A 22,234-nucleotide genomic window follows, 5' to 3' on the forward strand; every position below is an offset into this window, starting at 1 on the left:
AAAAAGTTTATGTAAAATTGGTGTTATTTCTTCCTTACATATTTGGTAGAAATTCACAAGTGAAATGATTAGATCTGGAGTTTTCCTTCAGGAAGATTTTTTTTCAGGAAGATATTTAACTACACATTAGATTTCTTTAATAGATATAAGTACATTTATATTTATTAATATTTCTTTTGGAGTAAATTTTAGGTTTCATCTGTTCTTTTTTTAGTTTCTTTAATGGGAATATGAAGTTACTGATTTGAAGCCTTTCTTCTTTTCTAGCATAGACATTTAGAACTATACATTTCCCCTGAATACTGTTTTACTTGCAGTCTCCGAATTTTGATATGTTGTGTTTTCATCTTCATTCGGTTCAAACAGTTTCTAATTATCCTTGTTATTTTGTGGGGAGGGCAATGGGTTAAAAATGTTTTATTAAATTTCCAAATACTGGAGGATTTTCCTTGTATCTTTTGGGCCTGTCTGCCTTCTTTCTTTCCTTCCTTCCTGCCTTCCCATCCTCTCTCCCTTCCTTCTTTCCTCCTTTCTTCTTTCTTTCTTAGAGTCTCACTCTGTCACCCAGGCCGAAGCGCAGAGGCCCAATCATAGCTCACTGCAGCCTCAAACTCCTGGATTCAAGGCATCCTCCTGCCTCAGCCTCCCAAGTAGCTGGGACTATAGGCATGTGCCACTTACACCTAGCTAATTAAAAAACTTTTTTTTTTTTTTTGGCTAGGCGTGGTGGCCCATGCCTATAATCCCAGCACTTTGGGAAGCTGAGGTGGGAGGATCACTTGAGGCCAGGAGTTTGAGACCAGCCTGGCCAACATGGCAAAACCCCATCTCTACTAAAAATATACACACACAAAAAAAATTAGGCATGGTGGCACACGCCTGTAATCCCAGCTACTCGGGAGGCTGAGGCACAATAATCACTTGAATCCAGGAGGTGGAGGCTGCAGTGAGCCGAGATCATGCCACTGCACTCCAGCCTGGGCGACAGAGCAAGACTCTGTCTCAAAACAAAACAAAAAACCTTATATCTATATATTTTTTGTGGCGGGGTTGGGGTTCTCACAAAGTTGCCCAGGCTGGTCTTGAACTCCTGGCCTCAAGTGATCCTCCCACCTCAGTCTCCCAAATTGTTGGGATTATAGATATGAGCCAGTACACCTGGCCTGGTGCTTTTGTCAAATTTATTTACTTTTGGTCAGAAATGATATATGATTTGATTGGTAAATGTTCTATGTATACTTTGAAAGAAAGTGTATTCTGCCAGAATGAGTGTACTATAAATATCAATTAGGTTGAGTTAGTTGATGGTATTGTTTAAGTCTTCTCTGTCTTTACCGATTTTCTGTTTATCGTGTAATCAGTTATTGAAAAAGCAGTATTGAAATATATGACTGTAATTATGAATTTGCCTATTTATTCTTGCATTTCATTTCTATCGGTTTTTCTTCATGTACTTTGATACTCTGCTATTAAGTACATAAACATTTTGGATTCTTTTGTCCTCTTGCTGGGTTGACCCTTTTATCATTATGAAATAAACTTCTTTAACTCTGTTAATATTCTTTGCTCAGAAACCTACTTGTTCTGATGTTAATATTGTCACTCCTGCTTTCTTTTGATTGTGTGTGTACCTCCCTTTATTGAATCTATTTATGTCTCTATTTAAAGTTGGTTTCTGGCCGGGTGCAGAGGCTCACGCCTGTAATCCCGGCACTTTGGGAGGCCAAGGCAGGCGGATCACGAGGTCAGGAGATCGAGATCATCCTGGCTAACACAGTGAAACCCCATCTCTACTAAAACTACAAAAAAAAATTAGCCAGGCATGGTGGCAGGCACCTGTAGTCCCAGCTACCCTGGAGGCTGAGGCAGGAGAATGGCATGACCCAGGAGGCAGAGCTTGCAGTGAGCCGAGATCATGTCACTGCACTCCAGCCTGGGTGACAGAGCGAGACTCCGTCTCAAAATAAATAAATAAAAATAAAGTTGGTTTCTTTTGAGCAGCGTATAGTTAGGCCTAGCCTTTTAAAAAACCATACCTGACAACTCCTATGTTCTAATTGAAGTATTTCGAGTATATATAGAGTATTCTAACTGATACCTCAGTAAATATGAATTTTTTCCACTTTGGCTGGTGTAAGCATGAGCTTCCCAGCCCTGTGTGAATCCTGAAGATTGTTTTCTCTGTTACCCTTTGGTGTTTACTTTCTAACCTTGAGTGGTTTCTTCCATCACATGCACTCATCAGTAGTACCCAGGTGAAGACTTGAGGGTGACCCTCTGCAAAATTCTGAAGCTCTCCCTGCAGCTCTTCTCTGGTATTCTTTCCTAAAAGCTCCAGTTATCTTAACCTTCTGAGACTCCCAGCTCTATGCCCTCAATTCAAATCAGAGGAATGAGATAGTCAGATTACACTTCATGAGCTTTGGGCATAGAAAAGAGGGAATTGTTGTTGCTCTGGCGGGTGGGCCCATGCCAGAGACATGGTGAAACCTTGGTGCCATGGTACAGTAATGAAGGACTAAATAGGAAAAGAGTGTGGGAATGAGCTCAGCTCCAAAGTGGAGACTAGTGCGGGCAACCAGGCAGTCCAGTGCACAGTATCCAAGCCTTCTAGTTGCTGAGGAGCTGTTCAGATTGATAGGTCACAGGATCAGGAGCCAACTTCTCTGGAAAGGCATGGCAGTAGCAGGAAAGGAATTAGGGCAGCCTAATTCCAAGAATGCTCTCACTTTGGCGGATAGCCAGAACCCAGTTAGATGAGTGGGAGCTAAATGATGGGTCCAGCTGCCTAAGAAATGGGGCCAGATGCTGCTGGGGCAGGGCCTGAGGACTCTAAGCTAAAGTGGGCAAAGAGAAGGGATGGGTTTGAGGCACAGGCAAGAAGGCCTGTCCCTCAGACTGGGCTCAATGGTAGAAAGTCAGAAAAGCATAATATAAAAATTGCTGGAATTCCCAGGGCTCACCCTCATACACATCAAATCCAATGTGACAGGACAAGCCAGAGCCTGAGCAAGAAGTGGGGCCAAGGCTGCTGATAAACTTCTTGCCACGATCAAGAAGTTATATGGACTTGGCCTACGCGGAAAGGGCACCAGAGGGTCCAGCTGCAAGGCCACTATTCCAATAAAATGACCAAATGACCTAGAGAAGTATTTCCTGTCTTGAACTTGTTCCATAGCCATTGAGAGCAGTCTGCTTTTGTTTTGTGTTTAAAACTGTTTGAATGCTTTTAGATTTTTATCAGTCTTATTAATGTGGACCCACCAGAACATGGCCAATCGGGAACCTGTTTTGTTGTAGGTGTGCCCACTGCCTTGCCCCCCGGCCATCAGATCCCTTTGCTCGCTTCTGTCAAGAATGTGGCTCTCCTGTCCCACCCATATTTGGCTGTCGTCTCCCACCCCCAGAAGGAGCTCAGGTGAGCAGCAGAATTCTTAAAAACATCTTTCATTGGTTGATCTGATCTTTATTTGCAGCAGTAACACAGTGCCTGGTACACATGAACCACACATATAAATACTTGTTGAAGAATTACTGGCTGATTGAACTCTTACACACTCCTACTTAAGCATGGAAAAACTTACTTGCAGTGCTTTGTCTTTTGTGTGGCCTGCCAGAAGCACGGGCTTAAAAAAGATTGGAATCTTATTGTTTTAATGGGGCATGCATGGATAAATACATGTTTACTATTCATTTGATAGCTCTGCTCATATCCTGGGTATAATAAGGAAATATATTCTAGAAATAAATAAAGAGAAGTACCAATTACTTTATGTCTCTGTATATCTATATATCCATAAGATGCATCATTCTGCCCATAGAATCTATAGATTGATCTGTGTATTTAAATTTAAAAGGTTTGGCTGATTTAGGATAGATAATAATTGATATCTCACTACTAATTTTGTAGATAGTTAAAAAACATACTTGGCTTGCTAAAAATTAAAACTTTCACCAAAATGTGTTCATCTTTTAAGCACTTGATATTTTGGGGATTTTTTTTGGACTGGGAATAAAGGGATGAAAATGAAATAAAGGGATCTGTAATATTGAGTGAAAAATTACAATTTTTAAGAAGATAGTTACTAAGAAAAAGTCACTAATTGAGTGAGTTCCAAGTCCAGAGTTTTAGATTCAAGTTATGCCTCAAGCAAGGGGTCACGTATTAAATGGCTGTTTTAATATTTTTCTATTATATTGCTCAAGATTTTTGTAGAAGTTAATTTAATTTACTTCAATGATACACTTTAAACTCCTTAGAGATTTTGCTAATGTATAATGGCAGAATCTTAGGGAATAAGGGTGGGAGTCGATTTTAAATAAAAACAGACTATAACACCAAAGTGGGCCAAATTCATTGATATGTGTGCAGCTTGTAGATATCTGGACTAAATGTTTTAGCGAAAGAAGACGATACAGAAAACAAAATATGAACAAGTCCCATTGGTTGATTTTTCTCTGTTTATACTAGTTGGTGCAATACCAAAATTATTTTCTACTTGCCTGGAAAGGGATTTTCACAACTAACTTCATTTTTACAGGGAGGAAAGGTTATCAGCGATTATAAATATTTAACATTATGAACTTTAAAACACCTAGATTGCCCCCCAATTATATTTCTATTAGTGCAACAATAGACTATAATGTATAACAGCTTTGTAATTTAAGCTAACAACTATTTATCGAGTACTACTGTGTCCTGCTCTGAGCTGGGCTTCTAGGATTCAGAGGGGCGGGATCCTACTTAGACCCACGACTCTCGGAGAGTCTCAGTAAAGAGATGCAGAGGTGTGTGCTCTCCTGTCTCTTTGCTCTTGCCATGTGAGCTAACCTGTAGGACACCTGGTTGTGCTGAACCCCGTGAATTTCAGTGTTGTCCCGTGGATGCTTCTCAGTGAGTTCCACTGGCACCCCAGCCAGCTTCCCAGATAGTCTTTGGGGCATCCCAGTAGCAACTTTCCAGCAAGTTCCAGCCGCATCTCCGTATCTGACTTCCCAACACGTTCTGCCAGTTCCCTAGATGAGGAATTCCTAATGAGTTTCATTGGATCCCAGTGGGCGGCTTTTTCCTTGCCGGCTCTGATCTGTGTCACCTCAGTGAACTTCTCTGCCATCCAGTGGGTGACAACCACACTCAATTCAATAAAGTCTGATTTCAGCCTTGGGTGTGGGGCAAAATAAGTGCCTCTTCCAAATTTGATCCTCCTTCGGCTGTCTGTCTCAGCCAAAGAGGTAGGGGATCCTCCCTATGTTTGGAATTTCTGTATATGTAGAATCTGCTTTACCCATTAGTAGTTAATCCCTGGATACCAGTTAATAACTATTTATATGAACTTTTCCTGTTCAAATTACTTGTGGTTTCTATGTCCTGATTGGACTCTGACTGATACACAATTGATACTGGGATTGGTCCCAGGAAATAAACCTGCAAATGGGATTTTGGAAGTGGTTTGGTCTTGTCCTTTGCTTGGGAACAGTGCCGAGCTCCTTGCCAATGGGAAATGGGACACTGGTGATCCATAGCATAAGGGGGCATCACAGTTAATCAGGCTGTCACCTGTGGCTGATTGTGATGAAGTGCCAATTGAAGCAAGTGTCTTGAGTGGCCAAGTAGCTGCTGCACTTGACTCTATGGCAGTGACAATGACTACAAAAACTGCGGTGGAGGATGTATTCTCCTGAGTCCATGGGAGCATTCACAGAAAGAAAATGACAAGCTCAGGACCTTTAAGTCATGGTGCAGGAACCAGAGAGCTCCTATGACAGCCCAAAATAATATATTTCTTGCAGCTCCAGGGTTATATTGATGAAAATCAAACAAAAATTATATTGTATATGTTGGGGACTTATAATGTCTGTTAAATTCACCTGATCACCAGATTTCTTATGTGAAAGTTAGGCCATTAATTGAGAAAGGATGGGATCCTGAAACTCAGATAGAGATGACTGTGTGGCTTAAAAAACAGAAATTTATTTTCTCCTAGTACTGCAGGCTGGAAATTTAAGATCAAGGTGCCAGCAGGTTTGGTTTCTGGTGAGGCCTGTCTCCTCAGCTTTCAGATGGGTGCCTTCCTGATGTGTCCTTACTTGGCCTTTCCTCTGGGAACCCATCCCTGGTGTCTCTTCCTTTTCTTATAAAGACATCAGTCATATTGGATCAAAGTCCCACTGTAATGACCTCATTTAACCTTAATTACCTCCTTAAAGGACCTATCTCCAAATACAATCACATCGGGAGCTGGGGCTTCAATATAATGAATTCTGGGGGGCACAGTTTAGTCCCTAACACCCAGCATCATGTGGAGCAGGGAATACAGAGACTTAGGCAAATAGGAAAGTTGGAGTGGGGTTGATACATGTGTCCTGCATCCCTAACTCTTACCTACGTTTCACAAGAAGGCCAAGAAGACACTTCCATCACTAAGATATCAAGGAATACATTAGTGAGAGGAGCAGCTGCATCCTTAAAAAGTTCTGTGGCTGCTTTCCTTTGTAGGCCAGAAATGATCATGGGGGATGCTGCTATTTAGATGGGCTCCCTGATCTCATTGGAGCTAGTGAGATCCCAGAGTGGCAGAAGTTAAGTGGCAGCACTTAACTGCCAAAGACAAGGACAGTAATGATGTTTCAGTAAGAGGAATCTGACATGGCATTCCTAGGAATGATAGATGGGCAGCCTCCTAGTGTGTCGCCTGGTCTATATAATTGAAAAATGCTAGGTCTTGTAGCTAAAAACTGACTGGAGTCACTGCATTGGAGCAACCAAGTTTCTCACCCAGTTTACAGACATAAATCAGTTCACAAATTCAGTCTCTTGATTTAAGGGGAGACTGGAGCTTTGCAAGTACATAAGTCTTTCTTGAATGCTTCCCCAAGGGGACTTGTTGCTTTCAATTGAGTGACTGTGCAGTGGGGAGAAGGAAATGCCCAAATCTTTGCGGGATTTCTAGATACTGGCTCTAAATTCATGCTAATTCTTGGAGATTCAGAACACCACTGTGGTCCCCCAGTAAAGCTGGGACTTTAGGTGCTCAGGTGATAGATGGAGTCTTAACCTCAACTCTGACTTGTAGTTTTTGCTTCATGTATTTTGGGGGTTTGTTGTTATGTCCATGCTATGGATTGAATCTTTGTGTCTTGGCCAAAATTCGTATGTTGAAATCCCAACCCCCAAGGTGATGGTGTTAGAAGGTTGGGTCTTTGGGAGGTAATTAGATTGTGATGATGGTGCCCTTATAAGAGAGGCTCAAAGGAGCTTGTTTGCCTTCCACCATGTGAAGACACAGAAGGTACCATCTGTAAAGCAGAGGGCAAGCCCTCACCTGATACTGAATTTGCTGGCATCCTGATCTTGGACTTCTCAGGCTCCAAAACTCTGAGAAATAAATTTCTGTTGTTTACAAGCCACCCACTTTATGGTGTTTTGTTATCGCAGCCTGAACAGACTAATACATTCATATACACTTATAATTGCTCTATCTTCCTGACTACTGACCTTCTTATCATCCCAAAATGTCTCTCTTTGTCTATGCTAATATTTCTTGTCTTAAAGTCCTTTATTCTCTGATGTTTATGTAGCTACTCTAGCTCTTTTATGGTTACTGTTTGCATTGTAAGGCCTTTTCTATGCTTTTACTTTCAATCTATTTGTGTCTTTGAATTTAAAGTGTGTTTCTAGTAGACAGCATGTAGTTGGATCTTGCTTTTTTATCCGTTCTGAATAACCTTGCCTTTTGAATATGATATTTAGTCAATTCCTATTTAATGTCATTATTGATGTGGTTAAATTTACATATGCCATTTTGCTATTTGCTATTTGTATCATGGCTTTTTTGTTCCTTTTTCCCTCCTTTACTGCTTTCTTTTGTGTTATTTCTTTCTTTTTTTTTTTTTTTTTTTGAGACAGAGTCTCACTCTGTCGCCCAGGCTGGAGTGCAGTGACACGATCTCAGCTCACTGCAAGCTCTGCCTCCCAGGTTCACGCCATTCTCCTGCCTCAGCCTCCCGAGTACCTGGGACTAGAAGCACTTGCCACCATGCCTGGCCAATTGTTTTGTATTTTTAGTAGAGACGGGGTTTTGCCATGTTAGCCAGGATGGTCTCGATCTCCTGACCTCATGATCCGCCTGCCTCAGCCTCCCAAAATGCTGGGATTACAGGCGTGAGCCACCGCAACTGGCCTTTTGTGTTATTTCTTTTGTGTTACTTTTAGTGTGCCATTTTAATGCTTCTGTTGACTTTTTTATTACTTTTAAAGTTATCTTAAGCTCTAGAAATTACAATATGGACCTCAATTTATCACATTCTATTTTATTTAATTTTGATTTTTAATTTTTGTGGATACATAGTTGGTGTATATATTTATGGGTGCATGAGATGTTTTAATATAGGCATGTAATACATAATAACCACATCATGGAAGATGGGGTGTATCACAGTCCATTTTAGAATAATTTAACTCAATTCTACTGAAATATAGAAATTTCACTCCCTTCCTCTTTCTTTCTTTTTCTTTTCTTTTCTTTGAGACAGAGTATCCCTCTGTCATCCAGGCTGGAGTGAGTGCAGTGTCACAATCTTGGCTCACTGCAATCTCTGCTTCCTGGGTTCAAGTGATTCTCCTGTCTCAGCCTCCTGAGTTGCTGGGATTACAGGTGTGCACCACCATGCCCAGCTAATTTTTGTATTTTTCATAGAGATGGGGCTTCACCATATTGGCCAGGCTGGTCTTGAACTCCTGACCTCAAGTGATCCGCCTGCCTTGGCCTCCCAAAGTGCTGGAATTACAAGTGTGAGCCATCGCACCTGGCCCCTTTCTTTCTTTTTCTTAACATTGCTTAAGTATTGTCTTCCTTTCTTTATCTTTTATGTAATAACCATAAATATTGCATCTATATATGTTATAAACTGAAAAATGCAGTGTTATACAATCTTATGTCATTTAAAGAAGATGAGATAAAAGTGCTATGGAGTCATTTGTATCTGCCCTCATATTTATTATATCTGGTCTTCTCACTTCTTCCTGTGAACTCAGGTGATCATCTAGTGTCATTTCCTTTCAGCCTGAAGAACTTCCTTCAGTTTTTCTTGTAAGGCATGTCTGACAGCCATTTCTCTCTGTCTTTGTGTATGTCAGAATGTTTATTTTGCCTTCATTTTTGAAGGATGGTTTGCTGCAGATGTAATTCTGGTTTAGCAATTACTTTCTCTTTCAGCCCTTTGAATTTGTCATTCTACTGCCTTCTGCCCTCCATTGTTTTTGATGCGTAGTTTTTTCTCTTGCTACTTTCAGTATTTTCTCTTTGTCTTTGACCTTCAACAGTCTGATTATAATGTGTTTAAGTGTGGGTCTCTTTGTGTTTGTCTTTCTTGGGATTGATTGAGCTGATTGAATCTGCTGAGTGTTGGTTTTCCTCCAATGTGAGAAATATTGGCCATTGTTTCTTCTTTTTCTGTTCCTTTCTCTCTCCCTTACTTGTTGCTGTGCTTGATTTTGCCCCATAGGTTTTTGATGTTCTGCTTATTTTCTTCAGTCTTTTTTCTCTGTTCTTCAGATTAGATAATTTCTGTTGGGCTATTTGTTCAAGTTCACTGATTCTTTCTTCTGTTATCCGATCTGCTGTTGAGTCCCTTTGGCGATTTTTTTTTTTTTTTTTTTGAAATGGAGTCTCGCTCTGTCCCCCAGGCTGCAGTGGTACGATCTCGGCTCACTGCAACCTCCACCTCCCGGGTTCACGCCATTCTCCTGCCTCAGCTTCCCAAGTAGCTGGGACTACAGGCGCCTGCCTCTGGCGATTTTTAAAATTTCAGTTACTTTACTTTTCAACTCCAGGCTTTGACTGAATTCTTTTTTTAAAAAAATAATTTCTGTCTCTCTATTGTGCTTCCCTACCAGTCAGATCATTGTCATCATAATTCAATTTTTATCAAATGTAGTTTCCTTTAGTTCTTTGAACATTTTTAAAAAATAGCTGCTTTGAAATCTTTGTCTACTAAATCCAGCATGTAAAGGCACTCAGAGATAATTTCTGTGGACTATTGACTGTTTTTCCTCAGAGTGTAGGTCACTTTATTTTCTGCATGTCTCATAATTTTTTTCTTGACTGCTTCAGGTAGTATATTCTAGCAACTCTGGATTCTGACTTTTTTCCCCGAGGGTTGTTGTTTTGTGTTTTGTTTACTTGGATTAAATCTTTAATGTCTGCCTCCCCTGCAAGGCATGGCCACTAGTGTCAGGCTTTTTATTTATTTATTTATTTATTTATTTATTTATTTTCTTAATTAGAGAAGTAAAGAAACAAAAGAATGGCTACTCCACAGACAGAGCAGCAGCTTTTTTTTTTTTTTTTAATTATATTTTTAAGTTCTGGGATACATGTGCAGAACATGCAGGTTTGTTACATAGGTATACATGTGCCATGGCAGTTTGCTGCACCCATCAACCCATCATCTAGGTTTTAAGCCCCACATGCATTAGGTATTTGTCCTAATGCTTCTCCTCCTTTTGCCTCCCACCCCCGACAGACCCCGGTGTGTGATGTTCCTCTCCCTGTGTCCATGTGTTCTCATTGTTCAACTCCCACTTAGGAGTGAAAACATGCAGTGTTTGGTTTTCTGTTCCTGTGTTAGTTTGCTGAGAAAGATGGCTTCCAGCTTCATCCATGTCCCTGCAAAGGACATGAACTCATTCTTTTTTGTGGCTGCATAGTATTCCATGGTGCATATGTGCCACATTTTCTTTATCCAGTCTATCATTGATGGGCATTTGGGTTGGTTCCAAGACTTTGCTATTGTAAATAGTAGAGCAGCAGCTTTTTCTTTCTCTTATATTTAAGCCTGATGTTACCTTTGGGTCAGCATATCTTGGTGTTCAATTGGCCAGAGATTGTACACAGGCAGCCCCATCCAGGAAGGCCTCCACTCCCTGCTGATGCATCTGTGTGTTGGCTGGGTAACATTCAAACTTAAGGCTGTTTTCCAGCCCCAGCTTTTACTCTGTGCCGAGCTCTCTTGCAGTTCTCTGTGTGCAGTTCCCATCAGCCAGGGCTGTGTGGGTGGCTTGGGCCTACTCTGGTTTATATTGCTTATGTGCGTAGCCTCCAGTCAACTAAGGCATGTGGAGATCTGTCAAGCCCCTATCATTGAATTACCTTCTGGAACTCCATGTTAAATCCTTGGCCAGTTTGCCAGTCAGTGCATCGATTACCCCAAACAGGCTCATTATCTCAGACTAGGGGACCACTGGTCTTCCTTGTTTGCTTGCCACCAAAATCGTCACCTTAGCAGTGCTCCAAATCAAGTGATCCCTGCCCATCAGCAGCCAGAAAACTTCTGGTTTTCACAGCCTGCCCTGCCCTGGTGGAGCTACCACACTGACAAGAGTTAGGGGAGGAGGGGGCAGCCCAGGCAACAACCACCCCGAGCTTAGTGTTCTTTCCTGCAGTTCAGTCATTTTTAGGAACTTCTCAGTTTGTTATCTGCCTTTCAATGACTTTCAGGGTGCTGAAGTCGTTGCTTTTTGACAGCAGTATCTGACTGTGTGATTGCTTTTTTTTTTTGAGCAGAAGTCTCGCTCTTGTCACCCAGGCTGGAGTGCAGTGATGCGATCTCGGCTCACTGCAACCTCTGCCTCTTGGCTTCAAGCGATTCTCTTGCCTCAGCCTCCCAAGTAGCTGGGGTTATAGGCGCCCACCACTATGCCCAGCTAATTTTTGTATTTTTAGTAGAGCTGGGGTTTCACTATGTTGACCAGGCTGGTCTCAAACTGTTGACCTTAGATGATCCATCCACCTCGGCCTCCCAAAGTGTTGGGATTATAGGCGTGAGCCACCGCACCTGGCCTGTGATTCCTTTTTGGGAAGAGGATTTATAGACCTCCTCACTCCATCATGCTACAATTTCCTATGGATATTTTTCTTTTTTTTTTAACATCTCTCTTTTCTACAATGAACATGTTTTTACTCTTAATAGGAATAAAATAATAAATGTAATTATTATTTTATTTTCTATTATTTACTTTTTAATTGACACATAGTAATTGTACATATTTATGGGGTACATAGTGTTATTTGATATAAATAATGTGTAGTGGTCAAATCAGAGTAATTAGCATATCCATCATAAAGGTGATTATTTAAAAAATGGTTTTACAAAAACAAATCAAACTTTACATTCTTCCACCAAGTGCTAACCAAGCCCGACCTGCCTAGGTTTTGAGATCAGATGAGATCGGGAATGTTCAGGGTGGCATGGCTGTAGACCAAACTTTACATTCTAAGATCTATTCATACCTTCAGTTTTTATGTGCAAGATAAACCAGACCTTTTCCTTGTGCAGATGGGCTTGTGTGCAGAATGCAGAAGCTTGGTACCCATGAACACTCCCATCTGCGTGGTATGTGAGGCCCCTCTTGCTCTACAGCTGCAGCCACAGGCAAGCCTCCACTTGAAGGTAATGAAACATGATTCTGTAAAAACATGAATGAAATACATAGTAATGTTTGAACAGGGATATGTCCTTTTTCAGCTGGTGGGATGGCGTAACAAATTTTTTTTTCTTTTTTTGAGACAGAATCTTGTTCTGTCACGCAGGCTGGAGTGCAGTAGTGCGATCTCAGCTGACTGCAACCTCCGCCTCCTTGGTTCAAGTGATTCTCCCGCCTCAGCCTCCCGAGTAGCTGGGACTACAGGCATGCACCACCACGCATGGCTAATTTTTATATTTTTAGTAGACATGGAGTTTCATCATCTTGGCCAGGCTGGTCTCAATCTCCTGACCTCAGGTGATCTGCCCACCTCAGCCTCCCAAAGTGCTGGATTACAGGCATAAGCCACCATGCCCTCCAGGATGGGGTAACAATTGATAAGCTAATATACATGAACAAAATCCATTCTCATTTTTAATAAGGTATGCTGTCCAAGAGTTTAATTTGCCAATAGGATCTATAATATTAAGAGAGATATGTAGGAGTGTATTCCCTGAACATGGATTTGGAGGGCAAATTGTACTACAGCTGACGAAGACAATTTTTTACTTCATATATTTAAACTCCAACATTGCAATTAGTATTGATTTATAATTTTGTCCTTAAAGTGGCTTCATACTTTTGTTTGCTTTATTTGATTATAGGTTCTTATTATGGAGAAAAAGAATGACTAGAACTAGTTACATGGAAGAAAAAGTTATGTATCATCACTTACATCCAAAAAACTTTGCTCAAAAAATGATATCATACTGTGAACTTTTTTTGATAGAATCTTTAAACATACAACTAAATATTTTCTCCATTCTTCAATTTACAGTCCCATTTACTTCCTCTTTAATCCCAAGTAAAGGTCACTAGAGGATAAAATAGATTTAATAGAGGGAATTTGGGGGATTAAAAAACCAATAATTTTTAGCAATAAGGGAAATGCGTGGTGTTATGTACAGGCCATAACATTCCTAAAATGGCCTTTTGGGTTGTATATGGGCAAAATGTATTCAGATAAAAGATAAGTCCACTCTTTCTTTCACCTTCAAGCTCCCTTTAGCATGAAGAGTTCACAAGTGTCCAAGGCTGTGTGAGCCTTCAGAAATGAGATTTTGAAAAACTGGCCAGGCCAAAGCCAGGTAGAGGAAAATTTACTAATCTTTTTGTTCAATGACTGTTTTCAATCTTAAGATGCTTAAAAAGCCACTGCAGGAAGCCACTATACAGTCCTGGAAGTCTGTCTCCAGACTTCTTATATATGAGAGAGAGAAATCTATTTTTCTCTTATTTAAGCCTGTGTTATTTTGGGTGTTCTGTTAATCACAGCGAATCTATTCTTTTTAATACATTTATTCAGGATGTTTGAAGATAATATCACTGCAAACTCTTTGGACTATTCAGAACAGGAAGAATAGGGATAAGTGTTAGGTGTAACCCAAACTCAATATATATAATATAATCTTCAGTATTTGAAATCTAGAGTTCTTCCCATTTTATGGGAAGGCAGAGAAACACAAAGGTACATGTAAGTAATTTTTCCCTTCAATTTATTGTAAATCCTATATTGAGAATAAACACAGGACTTCTACAGTGATAAGTAGCATTAAATCCAGGAATGGCCTCTTTCTTGCAGGGCAATTTTTATAAGAGACATTTTTATAACTTATAATAAGTTATAATAGGAATAATTTTATAACTTATTTCTACTCCATAGGTAAGACAAAGTTAGAACATATAATGAGGAAATCAATAATGAATTCAAAGATGAGATTTAGAAAATATGCCTCAAAACTTTGCAAGGAGTTTGGTTTTGCTGGGCTGCAACAATGCTGGGGTGCTGTGGGTTATGGGAGATGGCACTTTCTCTACCAGACTTAGTAGCTCAGATTTTTCCCTGTGGGCCCTGAAGTTTGAAAGTGGGGACAGATTTTAACCAGGCTTGATTTGTAGAGAGACTTTTATCATCATAACCTCTGATCCTGGAGAGAAGTGTGTGACTTTTTATGCTAGACAATCACTATTACTGCTTCTACTCACAGAAGGACATCTGTTTGGAAACCCTGGCCTGACAATCTTCATTCCAGTGCCTCTCCCAGATGTCATAAGGGTGACAGGTTTTGAGATAACATTCTCACCCAGACAGCCATCTCTGAAGTTGGTGGGGATACTCATGTGAACTGCTCAGGGAAGTCAGCAAGCCTTACCTCCCGGCAGGTGGCAGCATGCCATTGACAGCTCCCGTCCCCTTTCTGCGTTGGTCTCTAGCTCACTCCACTGAGTGCAAAAGCACCATCTGCGCTCTTCCTTCTACGATGAAGACAGATTCCATGGTAGTTGCAGTCTTGTGTGGATTTAAGGCACTGTCAATGCTAAGGAATTTTGCTCTATCAGATTTTTGTTTTTTCTGCCAGGATTAGAAGATATAGTAGCAGAAGTTTCTGTATTTGACCTCTGGCAAAGATACCTATTTTAGAATAAGAGAGGATTTTACAACTTACTTCTTTAAAATAATTAATACCTAATTTTTGGTAACAAATGAAATAATCCAAAGATATACCAAAAAGTGTATAATTTCTTCACTCTACCTTCATTTCTATTTCTCTGAAATAACCAGTGTTAGCAGCTTAGAGTGTCCTTTTATGTATTTTTCTAGATTCACAGAAACATATTTTTGTATATTTATACATTTAGATTTGGTTTGGTTTGGTTTTTTAAACAAAATGAAATCATGTTATATACTTTTCCTCGTAACTTATTTATTTCCCTTAACAAATGCATCTATTGGCTATTTCTTTTTTTATTTTTATTAGTAATTTTTCTGAGACAGGATCTCACTCTGTTGCCTAGGCTGGAGTGCAGTGGCACGATCACAGCTCGTTGCAGCCTGAACTCCCGGGATCAAGTGATCCTCCTACCTCAGGCCCCCAGCTAGCTGGGACCACAGGCATATGACAGCACGCCAGGCGAATTTTTCTATTTTTTGTAGAGATGGGGTTTCGCCTTGTTGCCCAGGCTGGTCTGGAACTCCTGGGCTCACATGATCCTCCCACTTTGGCCTCCCAAAGTTCTGGGATTACAGGCGTGAGCCACCACACCTGGCCTCCATTGGCTGTTTTCTAAAGTGGAAAACTAATTTTAGCATCCCTGTTCACCAGAAGGTGTTAAGACATTTATCAAGAAGAGCTACAGTTTCCTTTGGGATTTTACGAGCAACATGCAGTATACCTCCAGGACTTCAGTCAAGTTTGTGGTTCTTAGAATTTGTGAGGCTTAGGTCTGGGATCCTCCTGAAAAGATCTGATGATTCATGTGCCTGAGGCACAGGTGCCTTCGGTGAGTCCCAGCCTCGCACACCGTGATTTGGGGTTAAGGTCGTGTAACCACAACTCCACATCAAGCAGAACTTTAGCTTAGTCAGTTTTGAGATTGAGTTTGCAATGACCTACTAGTTTGTTTTTAATATTCTTCCTTTTTAATTGTGTCAGTTAAAGCTTATCACTTGGGAGTTTGAAAATTGTTCTCCTCTTCCAACTATTTTAGAAGGAAAAGTTTTATCTCAGTGACTAAGTGGCTCTGTTAAATAGCTTAGAATCGTTCAACTAGACAGTATGTTGCAAAGGCTGTGGATGAAATGGCAAATGAGGGTATTGACTTTAAAAAGTTCTCATCATAGGTGTTTGCCATCCCCATTAAGGCCATCTGATGGTGGCCTCAATTCCAAATCACCTCCACAGACATCGGTGAATTTATGAGTGTAGTGGATTGTGATATAAAATGATTTCCAACTGTGGGTTGTGGTCACTGCTCTAGAAAGAAGTGAGCCATGGCATGGTGTCAAAAGTCTCCACAAACAAAAAACATAGAAAAACCCATCAACCAAGAAAACTATGTTTAATAGACCTGAAGCAGTAAGGTAGACCATCGCTTAGACAAGTTCGTAGTAGTATCTCAGAAGAAGGAGGGCAGGGAAAGGTATTTAAAGGGAGTTAGTGCTGGACTATAATGTAAACCAGGGGCTTTGGGTGATAATGATGTGTCAGTGATATTCATTGATTGTGACAAATGTACCACTTGGGTGTGGGATGTCCATAGTGTCGGGGAGGCCATGTCTGTGAGGTGGGACAGGGTATACGAGAATCTTCTGTAATTTCCACTCAATTTTGCTTTGAACCTTAAACTGCTTTAAAAATAAAGTTTAAAGTTTATTAATTAAAATAGAAAAAAACAGGGTTTTGCAAGGCAGGGCAGGGATTGGGCAGAGTATGCACTGGGCAAAGTTATGAGATGCAGTTTTGGATTATGAGCCCTGCAAGGTGAGGTCTTGAAGGAAGCTGTTGGACTTGAGAAGTAAGCAGTTTTAGTTGTTCTCCAGTTTTCTTTTCCTAGAGGAAGTATTTTCTGCAGCACACAGCAAGGTTACTTTTATTTGATCTCAGTATTTTTTAACATGGAGACAGGAAATTTGTCTCATTTCTCAATGGGTTTCACCAGATCTTTTCTGAGGCAACATCTTCAGGAAAGTCACAGCCCTAAATCTCATAGATAAATGCTGGCCAATTGCTGATTATGTTGTGGCAACTTTAAGTAACTTTGAAGAATGTTGGCCCCCAGGGAGTGTCAGGAACCATTGAGAGCAAGACTGTGATTCTCTGCCATTTTGAATAGCAGTCAGTTGGCCTCTGCCCTTTAGGAATTGTTTAGATTGGCAACTGTGGTGCGTTGGCTCAGTGCCTAGGAAACCTTTGGAATCTTCCACTAAAATGGAGTTAACCAGGCTTTGAAAGGCTGGGACTCCATAGAGCTACCTGGTTGTATTGGAAATAAAACCCTGGGAGTTGGGCTTTCTTTTTCTTGATTATCCACTTTACCTGTACCAGCTTCTAAACACACTGTTTGGTATATTAGTTTCAGGACACCTAGGGACCACAGTGCTGGACTAGAAAGGAACACTTGGGCACCACTGGTCATTGACAACGGAAAAAGATTGTATCCTGAGAGAATAGTGGTCAGTAACTAAACGTGTTAGAAAACCTCTGATAGCTGAACTCCAGACTATTTTTACCATCATTTCTTTGTCTTTTGTTTTTCTCTGCATTGCAACTTAACCCCAGGGTCCTGACTTAGAAAGTTGTACTTATGGCTGGGCACAGTGGCTCACGCCTGTAATCCCAGCACTTTGGGAGGCTGAGGTGGGCAGATCACGAGGTCAGGAGTTCGCGACCAGCCTGACCAATATGGTGAAACCTCGTCTCTACTAAAAATACAAAAATTAGCCAGGCGTGGTGGCGGGCGCCTGTAGTCCCAGCTACTTGGGAGGCTGAGGCAGAAGAATCGCTTGAGCGAACCCGTGAGGCAGAGGTTGCAGTGAGCTGAGATCTCGCCACTCGCACGCCAGCCTAGGCGACAGAGTGAGACTCCGTCTCAAAAAAAAAGGAAGTTGTACTTACCACTCTCTTTCTTTGGCAGTCTTTTCACTGCTTCTATTTCTAAGTAAAAACTACAGAGCAAACCTAAATTCATATTTAACATGAAGCCCCAGAGGGTAAACCCCAGTCCAAGAACCAGATTACTTGTAAACACACAGATAATCCCTTGCTGGTCTAGGGTCTTTCTGTATGCTGTTTAAGCCATGAAATGGAACGTCTACTTAGTGTCACGGCTTTCACACTGGAGACACACACACACACACACACACACACAACCTTACACATAACCAGTGCAGAATTTCCAACTTATTTGAAGACCAAACGAATACCCTTTTCGGTGTGTTTGTTTGTTTGTGGTTTTGTTTCTTTTAAAACTACATTCAGGCTGGGCATGGTGGCTCACACCTGTAATTCCAGCACTTTAGGGGGCTGACGTGGGAGGATCACTTGAGGCCAGGAGCTGGGCACCAGACTGGACAACACAGTCAGATCCCATCTCTACAAAAACAAATGAAAACAAACAAACAAAAAAACCCTACAGATATTTGTCTGACACTATTTACAGTACTCCTAAACTAATCCAATATTCAGGGCCTGGGTGAAATAATAGAGCCTGTAGCTGAATGACTGACGGAAAAGACTGCTTGATGATTTCTTTGCACAGTTGTTTGCTCAGAGGAACATGTATTTCTTATTTTTTGTTGTTAAGGAGAAGGTAATTTGCCGGGCCTGTGGTACAGGAAATCCTGCTCACCTGAGATACTGTGTCACCTGTGAGGGAGCCCTGCCTTCATCACAAGAGGTAGGTTGATTGCATGTGCCAATGCTGTATTTAATGGCTACTATGTCAATGTTAATGATAATAGAGAAACAGAATCTACTGAGGGGGTTAGGGAGAGAGACCAAAAAAAGCTTCTCATGGTAAACTGAAAGCAAGATTTCCATACGTGGGGAGAACTTTATATCAATACAAAATTGCTTTCAAAGTCTTAACTTCAAGAGGATTCAGTAAAATCAATAATTTCTTAACGATTTTGTTTAATAACTTTGCATGGGAGGCTGGCATTGGCCTGTGGGGAAGTGAACTCATTCACATTTCATTTACAGACAGGTATGTCTTTGTTGTCCCCTCCACCTTCCCACACCCCATAGTCCGTTGTCTTTGTTGACTCTGTATGCACACTGCCACATTGTAGCCACCTATTTCTTGGGTTTCCTGCCAGCCTATTTTGAATTTTGAAGTGAAGGAATAGGAGTATATGCACTTTAAATACAGTGATGATCTATTTTATGTTTATAAAACGTTTCCAATGAAAATTAAAATTACTTCCAGGTGACTCTTGCTTTGTACCAGGAAGAAGCTGGCACTTACTAGCCAACTTGCTTCTTTTGGGTTGCTGTGTATGTTTCTGATTGTTTGTGGGGTTTGTTCTCATCTCAGAGAGATTCCTCATGAAACTGGACAATGTGGTTAGTATGGTCTACAGCAGCGGTCCCCAACCTTTTTGGCACCAGGGACCGGTTTTGTAGAAGACAGTTTTTCCACAGACCTGGTGGGGGGATGGATTCAGGATGAAACTGCTCCTCCTCAGATCATCAGTCATGAGTTCGATTCTCATAAGGAACGCGCAGCCTAGATCCCTTGCGTGCACAGTTCACAATAGGGTTCACGCTCCTATGAGAATCGAATGCTGCCACTGATCTGATAGGAGGTGGCGCACTCACCTCCTGCTGTGCTGCCCGGTTCCTAGCAAACCATGGATGAGTACAGGTCCATGGCCTGGAGATTGGGGACCCCTGGTCTACCTGATTTGTATCAAATGGGTGTGTACTAGTTTCCACCATCAACTAGGTGGCTAACAATGACAGAAATCTATTGTCTTACAGCTCTGGAGACTAGAAGTCTAAAATCAAGGTGTTGGCAGGGCCACACTCCCTCTGAAGGTGCTAGGGAATGAACTGTTTCATCTTCTCTCCCAGCTTCTGGTAGCCTTAAGCTTCCCTTGGCTTCTAGATGCAGCACTCCAGTCTCTGCCTTTGCCATCCCGTGGAGCTCTCCCTCTGTGTCTGCCTGTGTGTGTATGCCACTGTGTCCAGATTTCCTTTTTTCATAAGGACAATAGTCACACTGGATTAGGGCCCACCCTAATGACCAAATTTTAACTTGATTACTTCTGTACAGACCTTTTTCTAAATAAGATGCCATTCTGAGGTACTGGGAGTTAGGACTTCAACATATCTTTTTCTGGGCAGAAAGAATCCAACCTATAACAGTGAGTTGGACAAGATACCTTTTTTTTTTTTTTTTGAGATGGCGTCTCGCTCTGTCACCCAGGCTGGAGTACAGTGGTGCAGTCTCGGCTCACTGCAACCTCCACCTCCCTGGTTCAAGCGATTCTCCTGCCTCAGCCTTCTGAGTAGCTGGGATTACAGGTGCATGCCACCACACCTGGCTGATTTTTGTATTTTTAGTAGAGACGGGGTTTACCATGTTGGCCAGGCTGGTCTCAAACGCCTGACCTCATGATCCGCCCACCTCGGCCCCCCAAAGTGCTGGGATTACAGGCTTGAGCCACTGCGCCCTCTGACAAGATACCTTTTAATGTCGTCTAATCACGGACAGTCTAAGAGTAGTTGATTTGAAGGAACTCCTTTTGTTTCTAGCTTTATTGAGATATAATTTATATGCAATAAAATTCACCTATTTTAATTGTACAGTTTGATGCATGTTGGTAATTGTATACAGCCATTTTAACCTCCACCACAATGAAGATATTTAACAGTTCCATTTACCCTGAAAAGTTTTCTCATTCTTCTTTCTAGTTGAGCCACTTCCCTGGTCACCAGACCCAAAAAATACAGATCTGTTTTGACACTATGGTTTTGTCTTTTATAGAAGTATGTAGTTTTTTGTGAGTGCTTCATTTCCTTCACTTAGCAGAATGTTTTTGAGGTTCGTTCATGTTGTTGCATGTATTAATTTTTTTTTCATTTCGATTGTTGTGTAGTATTCCTCAGTATGGATCTACTGGTTGATTCATCCACAGGTACTCATGCTGTTTCCAGTGCTGGCACACTATGAATAATGCTGCATTACATGCAGATCTCTGTGTGGGCATAGTTTTCATTTTCCTTAGGTAAATACCTAGGAGTAGGATTGCTGGGTCCTATTAAAGCACATGTTTAATTTTATAAGATACTGCCCTATATGAAACTGGAACCTTCATATATAACTGGTAGGAACACAAGTGGTATACCTTCATATATTGCTGGCATATCACTTGTGTTTCTACTAGCAATATAGAAAGGTTCCAGTTTCTCTACGTCATCTCTAACACTTGGTATCACCTGTCATTTTTTTTCTTTCCTCTTGCGTGCTTTCTTTCTTTCTTTCTCTCTTTGTTTCTTTTTTATTGTTGTTGTTGTTGTTGTTGTTATTGGGACACAGTCTCCCTCTGTCACCTGGGCTGGAGTGCAGTGGCACAATCTCAGGTCACTGCAACCTCCACCTTCTGGGTTCAGGCCATTCTCCTGCCTCAGCCTTTCAAGTAGCTGGGACTACAGGCGCCTGCCACCATGCCTGGCTAATTTTTTTTGTTGTATTTTTAGTAGAGACGGAGTTTCACCATACTGGCCAGGCTGGTTTCGAACTCCTGACCTCAGGCGATCCGCCCGCCTCGGCCTCCCAAAGTGCTGGGATTACAGGCATGAGCCACTGTGCCCGGCTGGTATCACCAATCATTGTAATCATGATATTCCCTTTTTACCATTTTAATGTATGTAGGATCTATAGTCATAATATTCCCCTCTTTCATGCCTGATACTTGTAATATGTGTGTTCTTTCTTTATTATTCTCTCTGTCTCTGTCTGGCTTGTAAATTTTATTGATCTTTTCAACGAACTGCCTTCTGGTTCATTCATTTGCTCTATTTTTTTGAATCCTATTTTTTTGATTTTGCTCTTTATTATTTTATTCTCTTTTCTTTGGGTTTAATCTGATTTTCTGATTTTTAAGGTGAGAATTCAAATTATTAATTTCAAATTTTTCTTATTTTCTAACACAAACTATAAATTTCTAAGAACTTCTTTTTTTTTTTTTTTTTTTTAAATTATACTTTAGGGTTTTAGGGTACATGTGCACAATGTGACAATGTGCAGGTTTGTTACATATGTATCCATGTGCCATGTTGATTTCCTGCACCCATTAACTCGTCATTTAGCATTAGGTGTATCTCCTAATGCTGTCCCTCCCCCCTCCCCCCACCCCACAACAGTCCCCGGAGTGTGATGTTCCCCTTCCTGTGTCCATGAGTTCTCATTGTTCAATTCCCACCT

The 22,234-nt window shown here is 41.1% G+C and overlaps 1 protein-coding gene across 5 annotated transcripts in view; it reads left to right on the forward strand.

Moving 5' to 3' along the window:
* The window catches only part of DZANK1 (double zinc ribbon and ankyrin repeat domains 1), a 92,133-nt gene that overhangs the window by 21,189 nt on the left and 48,710 nt on the right, over positions 1-22,234 (forward strand). For 4 of the 5 annotated variants that reach the window (XM_032142116.2, XM_032142117.2, XM_032142119.2 and 1 more), the window contains 3 exons: positions 3,301-3,418; positions 12,337-12,450; positions 18,608-18,700. In XM_032142116.2, coding sequence (XP_031998007.1) covers positions 3,301-3,418; positions 12,337-12,450; positions 18,608-18,700 — 325 coding nt within the window. The remainder of the gene's footprint in view (positions 1-3,300; positions 3,419-12,336; positions 12,451-18,607; positions 18,701-22,234) is intronic. The other variant, XM_058432847.1, reaches the window with a different exon arrangement.

Source organism: Hylobates moloch, unplaced genomic scaffold (assembly GCF_009828535.3).
Source record: "Hylobates moloch isolate HMO894 unplaced genomic scaffold, HMol_V3 SCAFFOLD_21, whole genome shotgun sequence".
Taxonomy (NCBI): domain Eukaryota; kingdom Metazoa; phylum Chordata; class Mammalia; order Primates; family Hylobatidae; genus Hylobates; species Hylobates moloch.